This window comes from Cheilinus undulatus, linkage group 5, assembly GCF_018320785.1.
Source record: "Cheilinus undulatus linkage group 5, ASM1832078v1, whole genome shotgun sequence".
Classification (NCBI taxonomy): Eukaryota; Metazoa; Chordata; class Actinopteri; order Labriformes; family Labridae; genus Cheilinus; species Cheilinus undulatus.
In genome coordinates this window covers 33,488,811-33,500,158 of record NC_054869.1, presented here as the reverse complement: position 1 = coordinate 33,500,158, position 11,348 = coordinate 33,488,811, and the positions used below count along the sequence as shown (strand labels likewise).

Here is an 11,348-nt window from a genome sequence, read left to right as displayed (position 1 = left end):
AACTGCTTTCATCTTTCCTCGGTGACGAGAACGGTGTGTGCGTGCTGTTTCTGCTAGCTAACAAAGCAAAGACTGAACTAAAGAGCAGATTATCTCTTCATTTGTGTTGAAAACAAAAAACTGCAGCCTCCACTTTGAAGGAGTTACCCAAAAGACGACAAAAGTCACCTTCGTTTGAAACTACGCAGACTAAAAACAACTCAACAGCAACCATGTTTGAGGCACGCCTGGTCCAGGGATCCATCCTGAAGAAGGTGCTAGAGGCTCTGAAGGATCTGATCACAGAAGCCTGCTGGGATGTCAGCTCGTCCGGTATCTCCCTGCAGAGCATGGACTCTTCTCATGTGTCTCTGGTCCAGCTAACCCTGCGACATGATGGTTTCGACTCATACCGCTGTGACAGAAACCTCGCCATGGGAGTCAACCTCAGCAGGTAGACCAAAAAAATAATATATCTATACCAAAATGCTGTTAGATTCTCTTGTTCTTCAATTCTGTTCACGGTGGATTGGCGTATCTGCTGACTAATTAAGCTAGCTTGTCAGCTGCAAAGTGCAAATGTTGTGCTAGTGCAAAAAACGATATACAGACATTTGAGTTTCTGTTTGTAAGAAGGTCTTGTATGTCTGTCTCAAACAGCTCACGTTAAATTAAGTCAAACAGTCGCTATGGAATATTTTCCCTCTCAAAAGTTATGGTCTAATACTTACAAAGAGGGTGGCCATCTTGGCGGAGTTGCCCGGGCATGTCTCTCCTGCACCGGCTCAAAGTTAACTCTTTAATGTCAGTCTGTTTTAAAGGGTCAACTCTGACTAGTTTTCACGTAACTAGATTTGTTCTGAATTAAAGGTTGTGCTTTGTGTTACGGTGACATTTTGAGCCATTTGAAAGGCAGAAGCGACCTAACGATTACATCGCGACGTCATTTTAGCGCCAAATTCTTTGCATGAAAGCTTGGCGGGAGTTGCTGTCGAACCCGGGAAATTCCTACTTCCGGTTTTCTTCTGTCGCTCTTTGTAGAGTTGCACTGGTGCTTTAGCGGTGTTTTTACTGTAATTGAGCAGTCAAACCACCTTTAAAACAACTTCGTCAACTTAGTATTTAAAATCGGAGGATTCTTACACAAGTCCTGTAGTAAAGCTGTACTTTGAATTGGGGACAAAAGATTGTTTCAGAGTTTGAACTAAACATAAACGGATGACTATGGCATTTTTTAAAATAAATTGTTTATCAACTATTGTTTCACTTTCTTTTTCTAATGGCTAATAAAAAATATAAGCATTTAATTCCTACATTTAAAAGGAAGTAGCACTCATTTATACTGTGCTGTGAAGCTTGGTTTGTTTTTGTTTTTTTACATCCAAACATCAATCTGAAAAGCTAATATAAGTTTTTCTTAAGAAGAGGTTTATATTTTATCACCTAAAAGGCCTGCTTTCTACAGTTATCATTATTAGTAGAGTAGTAATCTTCTACCTTATTTTACAACAGCATGTCAAAAATCCTGAAGTGTGCGGGAAATGAAGACATCATCACCCTCAGAGCAGAAGACAATGCAGACACACTTGCCCTTGTGTTTGAGACACTCAGTAAGTATATTCCCCATATTTCTATCATGAAGACAGTTTTTAATAAGTTGTTCAACTTCTCTAGATGTTTAATTTTCTTTTTTTTTATAGATCAGGAGAAAGTGTCAGATTATGAGATGAAGCTGATGGACTTGGATGTGGAGCAGCTTGGTATTCCAGTAAGTAATCTACCGTCCTCGTCTTAAAAACAATTCTCATCAAAAACACAATTCCTAACCCACTTCTGCCTCTCCTTCTCAGGAGCAGGAGTACAGCTGTGTAGTGAAGATGCCCTCTGGGGAGTTTGCCCGCATCTGCCGTGACCTGTCCCAGATTGGCGACGCCGTCATGATCTCCTGCGCCAAGGATGGAGTCAAGTTCTCTGCCACTGGAGAGCTGGGCACAGGAAACGTCAAGCTGTCCCAGACCAGCAATGTAGACAAAGAGGATGAGGCAGTAAGTGAGACTGTTTAAGGTGGAATCAAAGCATAGCAGAGCTCAAGTTAAACTATACCATCATCCCCTGATGTTTATTATCTGTATAAACTGCACTTAACCCTTCACCCAAATACTGATGCCTGTCAAGTAAATATTAAGTAAGGATTTTTGTTATGACTAAGGTTGTCCACCAGACAATGTGGTATAATTTTTTTGATTGAATCTCACCTGCACATTTCATAAAGCTTTTGCATGTAGACTGAGGTTTGGCCAAGCCTTCTTTGTGCATGGGGCTTATCATATAGTAAAAAAAATTTGACTATAATCAACATATTCTTCAAATATCTAAATAAGATGTAATAACCAAGCCACTTTAAGTTGGACAAAAACTTAAAATAGTAAAAGGGTTTCTTTATGAGTAACTATAAAATGTAACCCCACTCCAGTTTCACTTTTGTGATGATGCATACTTGAACAATTGTGTCTTTTCCTTCTGATTTCAGGTCACTATTGAGATGAATGAGCCTGTCCAACTGATCTTCGCCCTCAACTACCTGAACTTCTTCACCAAGGCCACGCCGCTGTCAAAGACAGTCACCCTCAGCATGTCTGCTGACATCCCCCTCGGTGAGAACATTCATATTTTTTTCAAGTACTGATACATCTGTGTGTTACAAAGATTGTGGCCTAACTGTATTTTTTGGTTGTTTCCAGTGGTGGAGTACAAGATTGCTGACATGGGACATGTCAAATACTACTTGGCACCGAAAATCGATGAAGAGGCCTCTTAAGTAGTTGTATGTCTGAACCAAAAAGGGAGAATAGAGAAAGCCGTCAACTGGGACACTTGGGTGATCTGGAGGTAGCTCTGCATTTGATGATCACTCTGAGGTTTCTGACACCACAAGGTGGAAGGTGTAGTTTCAACATTTATTTCCAGGCGGCCGTATGAGTGGTATCATCTGTGTAATGAGGCTTCAGTGCTTTGACTCTGACGTTCAAGTGGCAAGCTGAAGTCCAAACAGCTTGGTTTAAATTCCAGCACTTGTTAATTCCACTTCTGTCTCTATTTTTGCCCGTTTTGGAAAAGCATTTATCAAGCATCCCATTCCTTCTTGTAGATATCGTATTTGTAAATACTTCCTGTGGTTTCACACTGCCAACCCACCCCAAATGTTTTTGTATTCATTGATTCAGTCCAAAATAAATGATTCAAGATGTTTCCAATATGACTGTCATTTTGAAGTCTGTCAGCAAAAATATTGTTCTAGTCCAAAGAAATAAACTAAAACACAATTTAAACATTTACAGGGCTGATCAAACACTTCACCCCAAACCCGCACACTTTAGGTGAGTTGGAAATTCCAGCTTGGTGGTTGCAGGGGTTTGTCTGCTGAGGTTGTCAAAATTAGACCTATCTTAAATCTTGATAGCACTACAGAGGTTTATACAAAACATGGTAATAACATGCGTAGGCCGTTGTTATTGGGGTCGATCAATATTAAATAATTACAACCTATGCTAATTGGGCAGCAGTGTTTCATGTGGATCCTAGAGGCTTCAAAGTTAAAGGGTTGGGATCCACTGTGCCAAAAACTGAGTCAATTATTTCTCGAATTAAAGTCAGTCAGAAGATTCCCTGTAAAATTGTGCACGTCTTTATGAAATTATGCTTTGACTTTAGGGCCTTACAGTGAGTGTATCAATGTTTATTCATGAAGCTAGAGTTTATTTAATTTGGACCTGATATAGTTGGAGGGGGAAAGGTGTAAATGAAAATATTAAAGTCTCTGGTTTATATGAGTAGCAAAATGAAATGAAGTTTTTCAAATTTATATCAAGCAATTTCACATTAATGGCTAGGAAAAAATGAAAGCACAGTAAGTAAAAGGAAATTTGAATTTAGTTTGACTCCACACAGCTGTATTAAGAAATTAGAAAAGCTCCATAGTATATGATTGGATGAAAAAGGGGCTCAGAAAAGTAAAAGTTGTACAGCAATTAAGCAACCATTAAAGCACTAAAATCTGGTACTCATTGCCTCCTGTTCTGAAAGTAGTTTTCACTTGGAACTGAGGGAAAGCATTCTGCTGAAAAAGTGGTAATTGTACAAAAATGTACCTATTAGGCTGTAACGGTTGATACCGTTCTGTGGGAAAATGTAACTTTGCTAGAGTTCAAACCATTATTGAAATGTAATAAATCAATTTGATGAGACCTATTTGTGGTAAGTTACCCACACTTAATGAAGTTTTGATGAATGGGTCAAAAAGGGAACTCTACAGAAAATTCTAATTTTTTGGAACTGAAATGTTTATTTCACTTTCTACTAAAATCCAAATTTTCATAAAATTTACGTTTTTTTGTATCCCATTTGATACATTAGGTGTTTATGGTAACTGATAATCCACTTGAGGGCATTTTTATCATTTATCAGATTGTACTCCGTATTTTTTTTGTAATTTATTGATTATATTGATTAGATAGAGGTATCATAAAAGTATGTATCAAATATAATACAACAGGCTTTAAGGGGTTAATCTTGCATCCCGTACATTATTTTTTATCAAGTCTGCTTCTGCACTGTTCTGCTGCTTGGTTGGGCTCAAGGCTGGTGCTAGCTATGATAACATTAATTCCAGCCTCAGTCTGGTCCTGACCTTGCACTTTCTGTTTAGGAAACCACTATTCCTCTGTCACTTAGGCTTTCTTTGCATGTTCGACCCCTTGGGTCCTTAGGCTATGTTCACACTGCAGTTAAAAGGGACCTGAATCTTATTTTTTATGCTCACATGTGACTTGTATCTGATGTTTTATTATGACGGTGTGAACAGTGCAAGTCGCTTTGAATCTGACTGTTTCAAATCAGGCTCAGGCCACTTCGTATGTGGTTCAGATGCATATCTGATCCTTTGGAAGTTGACTGTAATGTGAACAGAAAAACAAAAAAGATCAGAGCATTAAGACCTGCAGTGTGAACGTAGCCTTAGTGGCTGTCCAGTGTGGAACAGTGTTTCTTTTTATTTGCTAAGCATCAATAACTGTGACTCGAGCTCTTTTGCCATCCTGTTGTTGGTTGAGCCCTTTTTGTTTTTTTATCGTGGTGGAGAAGGGAGGGTGTCTGTAATATGTGCTGCAGACATAAATGTCACATTAAATACTGTAGCTAAGAGATTCTGACCAACTCATTTGGCAACCCAAAAATCTCCTGTGCCCCATTGTTAAATTGGTTTGCTATTTTTAGTTTTAGTCTTCGTCTTTTGATTGATTGCCTTTTAGTTTTAGTCACATTTTAGTCATTTCTACCCTTTATAGTTTTAGTCTAGGTTTAGTCGACAAAAACTCACAAACATTTTCATCAAGTTGTAGTCCATACAAAAGTCCTCAAATTTTAGTCTCTACTTTTAGTCCAAGTGTTTATGCTCTTGCCTGGGTCCGGTACTGAGTCGTGGTAGTGTGTTCTATCCACCCTGCCAAACCTGGGGTCCCTGCTTTCTACCGCTGAGAGGCAGCAGAGATTCAGATGCATTGTATTTCGACAGATTTACTCACAGTGGAGAAATGTCATGGAATTTGAATGTCCGACAATAAATAAATTACTTTTTAGTCTAGTTTTAATCATCTTGACAAAAACTAAACCTACTTTTAGTTAGTTTTAGTCATCACAGATCTATTTTTGGCTAGTCTTCGTATAGTCTTTCTTGTGGAAAAAGTTGGTCATTTTTAGGCGACAAACACTGCTGTGACCCAACTGTGGGTCCTGACCCAGACTTTGGGAATGAGTGCACTAGAGCAGTGGTTCTCAACTGGTGGGTCTGGACCCAAAAGTGGGTCGCGAAGCCCATTTCAGTGGGTCGTGGATGTGTGCCTGGGGGAAAAATGTGCCAAATTGTTTATGAGACTCTTTTTAAACATGCATGTTTTGTCCTCCTCTCTGTTTTGGCACATCTTTGGTACTGTCTTAGGCCCAAGCTCTACTATTTTTTAATTAAATATATCTGAGTGACCAAAAAGATCTACAAAACTGGGTGCCATTCTCCTTGAGGAGTTGATAGTGGGTCCTGTGACTTAACCAGTTGAGAACCACTGCATTAGAGAGAACTGGATCTAGATATTATCCCCAATAGATTAACATTGATGTCTCTTTGTGTGCAGTATTTGGTACATAAAAGCACACTCGATTTCTAAAACTTATATGCAGGCTGCCATTTTGGGAAATGTACTTTGGGTAGTGATGTCAAATAGTCACTCAGCATTTCCCACATCTTTTTTCTTGTTGCCCTTTTCACTGCAGGAACAACAATATGAATGTTTTATTTTAATTGCCCCAAAATGAAGAAAGTCTATTTCTTTGCTCTTGCTATAAAAGACACTTAAATTAATCTAATAATGTCAGCAGGCCTTAACATGTAGGTTGCATTTCTAGTGATTGTTGAGACACTGGGTAATTATCTACAAAACATTTTTATATTATAAATATTTTTTAAGTGCTTTACATTTTTTACAGACTAAACTAGGAGTGATCAAAGCAGGGATAGACATGGAGAAAAAATGTACAGTATTTTTCTGAAGCATTCTGGGTTCATTGAGGGTTTTTTTTTTCCAGGGCATAAAGCAACAAGCAAAGAGTGGCTGTAAGAACCAAGCATGGCCACTAGGTGGTGCTCTTGTTCTATTATTTTTATTCTTTGAATAAGTAAGGGGGCTCCCATGTCAGGTCATATTAGTAAAATACTTTGATAAAATTAACCTCCAGTTTTTATGTGGCATCTTCCCCTCAGAATAAATCAGTGTGGATGTGGATTTATTTATGGTCTACGTTATGGACCTCACCCATCAGATCCTCAGCACTTATAATCTCTTTAGAGGGACAGGACTGTGTCAAGGACATGTCACTGCTGTTGTTTTCACTTATTCAACCAAAGCACATGCAGGGATTTTGTGGCAGCGGTCATTAGAGTCTGCAGGTCAGTGAGCCCAAAACAAAACTGCTGAATATTCAAAGCATTAACGCAGCATGCAGACAGAAACACCAGAGACATGAACCTCCATGCCAGCATCCAGTGTGCTTTTAGTGGTGAAGGTAGTGTGAAATCAGACAGTTATAATCCTCACAAAGCTTTAATCTGACTGGCAGCCACATCTGGCTCTGACTAAACCAAACTGTACAGAGAGCAGAGTTTTAAAAGTCACATAATGTGACAGGAGTTTAAAGTTTAATGCTGTTTGTTTCGTGTCTGGAGGGAGAATGAAGGATACCTCAGCTTTTAGAACATTTCAACACCGCTTTGTCTATTTTGCAGTTTGTTTTCTCCCTAAACAGGCATTTACTGATTTCAAATGTCTTAAACCAGACTTTTTCCTCTTAAGGTTTGGGTGAATCAGGGCTAAAAGCATCAAAGAGTAGACAGAGCAGATTATAACCTGACTGTCTGTCACAATAATCCCAGACTTTTCTGTTAGATCATATTCATCTGTTGTAAAGGCTTGGACTCCGAGCTTGTTTCCATGGAACAGGAAAAGAGGATTGTATTTTAGGGGATTTATTATTTATTCCAAACACATTAGATAAATGTATTTCATAATTCCTAAAACCTGTGTCTGTTTGTCTTGACTAAATCAGTGGTTCCCAAAGTGGGGTCAAAACACTGTCAGTACATTTGCATGCAACGTAAAGACAAGTTACTGTGCTAGCTCAAATAGGATATTTGACTGGACTACTGTCCTTGTACCTGTATACATGCACAGCCTGAGAAGCAGTTTATCGATGAGGGCACATCCACCTTCACTACGGTAACTGGTGTTGTGCCCGCTTTCAGCTTGTTACTGTGGACCATCCTGTGGATTTTACTAAAAAGTTAGCAGGCAGCTGGCAGAATGGTAAACAAACACACCAACAAACTATAGCTCTGTCCATTTCATATAGCACCCTATGGCTTACTTCTAGTACAAATTAGATGTACCTTTATTTCACGGTGATAACTAAAGGCAGAGAACAATGTGATTCCTGCTACTCTTGGTATTTATGCTATTTAACTTCCAGGTCAAGTCCTGGCCCACAGTCTTTTGAGCATGTGCAGAGCACTTGAACTATTCTAGTCTGATTGCAGCGTGTACATGCAAGAGTAAATCAGTCATGAACTGTATTACCAAGATGTTATTCCAACTTCAAAAAATTCTGGGATTGATATGTTGACATTGTATTTCAAAAGTCCACTTTTAGGGCCTGTGTCCACAAATGCCAATTCATTTTTTTATTCTTTGTTGCACTGGCAGCGGTCCAGTGGAAAAAACACCCTCAGGGTCAGCTGTTTAGGTTGTAGTGCTCACAGCACTCAGTTGGAAACCACTCTACTTTTGGAAGCATGCTGAGTTCATCAATGTCACTTCTCCCTCACAGGCCAATAAAAACAAAGAAGGGGCGGGACTTCTGATAATTGTGGAAGAGAAACCAATCCAACTAATCTTTTTAAGGTTAAACTTTCCTGCCTATGTCAAGACAGAATTCCTTTACACCGTTTTCATGTTGGTGATATTTCCTTGAAGGAAGGAAATATGAAGCCCACATAGCTATTCAAGAACGACACTATGGATACTACCAAGGAAAGCACAAGTCATCTTTTGTAATCTAGGAACAATAAATGCTGGTGGGAATCACTCTGAAACTAAGGTTGTGAGTCCTACCTGTAGACACAGAACCTTAGAACAATGATTAGAATATCCCTGCTGCATGTAATCATACAGAAAGGTGGGTTGAGAGATGCTTTTAAAATGACTTCAGATGTTACATTTCATCTATTATTGTAAAAAAATACAGATATAATGAGTTCACTAGCAAATATCTTATAGGTAAAATATATGCTGACTCACATCTAACATCACCTGTGTGTTATTAAATGTAATATGTCCACACAGAGCTATAGTCTACATGGAGATTACTTTTTGTGCTTCAAGCCTATATTTTATGTCTAAAACGAAATGATCTGCAGCTGTGGGTTAATCTGGTTGAGCTTTAGAGTGCACTTCTTCAGATGCAGAGCAGAGAATGAAGATGGGACCGTCATCTCAGGAAGTGACCGATAAAGCAGAAAGACGGCACAGCCATTTAAGCTGCCTCAGTATTTAATTAGCCAATGCCTCCCAGGTTAGAATTAATTACTTCCTGGAACAGAGCAAAGACGCATTCTGTTATTGGGGTTTCCGCTTCTAAATCGGCCTCAATTTTAGACTGCAATTCCAGAAAGATGAGTGGTGTCAGAGCTGTAATTATGAGTTATACTTAATGCTCAGGGCAGATTTAGACACAATAAGGCCAGTCAGATGAAATGCCTTTGCATCAAAACTTCATAAAGTTTGAAACAAGTGCGTAGCTTAGCTGGGGCAAACTTTGTAGCAATGAAAATGTCCTTTTTTGTGCTTTTTCCAATTAGTTCTTATTGTATATGATCCAAAACATAGCAAGTTTTGACAGTATAACTCACATCTAATCTAAAAGTGGCAATTACTTTCCATTCTCTTCATCATCCGTGGCATTAGTTTTCTTTTTAATCTACTCATTCAAGCAGTGGTAACACAAGCAGGTGTTACATAATAACAAGGGGGGAAGACAGGTCTATTTGTATGCACCCTCTCAGCTATGTAATCTGAAGAGCTTTACATAACAAACACAGAGGCATTAAGACAAAGATACTAAAGAAACAACAGAGTATAAACAATATAAACAAATAAGACTGTATTATTTCTAGAGTGAATTAAATTGGTGGAGGTGGAAAGAAAAACAAAGTGCTATATTGGTACTTACACTGAATTACTTCCATCTTTCCAAAAGGCACTTTAAATGTGTAATGTACTGTTCTTCACCACATTTAGTGTGGCTGCATGAGTTCTTTGTGAGTTAAATGGACCGATAAGTATGATGTTTTTGTGCTAACAAGATCCTGAAGTGCTAGAATTACTCCCCTCAAAGCAACATTTTTATAAAACCATGGGAAACGGCATATTTAGGTTTTAACACTATGTTTTACATTTTAAGGTGGTTAATTGTGATGGCATTTTTGAAAATTATTTCCATTGTTTTGCAAACTAGACATGAAAAATACTTTTTCTAAATTATTATTATTATTTTTACCAGTAGAGTATTTCAGAGCGTTACGAGGGGCTTTAAAATAGTTTTTGAGAATACAGGAGTGGTCTATTTTCAGTAGAAATTTTGCCAAACTAACATTATGTCATCTGTTTACATCACTTTTAGCTCATGTAGCATCAGTTGCGTTAGCTTGCTAGCAAGCATGTTAGCTTATGTGCCGAACAGCAATAACGGACAAATTGCTGCCATTACGTTAGCTAATTAAGCACACCGGTCTCTTTTATCAGGTAACGATTTCACTAGAACAAACAGTGAGGTAAGAAAGGAAGATCTGCTCATGTTGGCTATCAACGCACAGTAGTAAATGAATCTTCAGTGTCGTTTAACGTGAAACATATTGTACACAAATGATAAGATATAATTTCGACTCACCAACTTCAAACTTATTAGCTAATGCAAGCTTTTACCAGAAATGTCGTTTTAATTCGAAATGTGCCCATAAAAAGGCCTGACGTCACACGATACTTGGCCAGACTGACTACCTTTTTATAATGAAAACCTGGGGCAAAGTAACGATTGGGATTACGTTTTTTAACCCGAGTTTGACATCAGAAAAACTAACTGATGTGTGTGCAGTATGCTTAGTTTCATCATATTCTAGTTTAATTTTAGTGTTTTATTCCTTCCTTTTTTTTCAGATTTTGTTTATTCACAATATCATTTAATGTAGAATGTGTAGGTTTTTTATCCAATGACAATACAATAATAACAACAACCTAAAAACACATTAAAGACAGAGTGAAGAAAGAAAAATGGGAATGCTAAACAGCAATCAAGAAATTATATTCAATATTTTATAAATATATTTATATTTATTGAATATTTATTAATATACTATATTTAATTGAGACCTAACACAGGATTTGGCATTTTAAACAAAACCATAACTGTTAAAAGAGGAGCATCCAAGACTGAAAAGGCTTATTGAATAATCATGTTAATGTGTTTTATATTTGGGGCTTCAGAGGTGGCCCAAAATATAGATTTGTTCAGATATGTGTCCTGTTGTTTTGGTTGTGAAAAGGATGTCAATGAATGTTAAATAGCTTAGTCTTGCAAAACTGTTAAGTTTGTAAAGTAAGGGAGAAAAGCTTGCCATAAAAAAATCAGCAAAAGAATGTTGTATCTTTCAGCAGCTGAGAGATAGTGGGAGGGTTGAAAGAGGTCCAGTGAAGTAGTATGTAGCATCTAGCTAG

At 38.0% G+C, this 11,348-nt stretch overlaps 1 protein-coding gene across 1 annotated transcript; it reads left to right on the top strand.

Moving 5' to 3' along the window:
• On the top strand, nt 1-3,233 carry pcna (proliferating cell nuclear antigen). Its single transcript, XM_041786449.1, has 6 exons — nt 1-433; nt 1,492-1,589; nt 1,680-1,747; nt 1,830-2,024; nt 2,510-2,633; nt 2,721-3,233. The coding sequence occupies exons 1-6, from the start codon at nt 213-215 to the stop codon at nt 2,795-2,797; spliced, it is 783 nt and encodes a 260-aa protein (XP_041642383.1). The 5' UTR covers nt 1-212; the 3' UTR covers nt 2,798-3,233.
• Nucleotides 3,234-11,348: the final 8,115 nt, after the last annotated feature.

What these genes read in the sequence shown, in the direction of transcription:
- pcna (XM_041786449.1), top strand. Translation starts at nt 213, where the DNA reads ATGTTTGAGGCACGCCTGGTCCAGGGATCCATCCTGAAGAAGGTGCTA. An exon ending in ATGGGAGTCAACCTCAGCAG is followed by an intron (nt 434 to 1,491) that starts GTAGACCAAAAA and finishes ATTTTACAACAG; the next exon opens with CATGTCAAAAATCCTGAAGT. An exon ending in CCTTGTGTTTGAGACACTCA is followed by an intron (nt 1,590 to 1,679) that starts GTAAGTATATTC and finishes TTTTTTTTATAG; the next exon opens with ATCAGGAGAAAGTGTCAGAT.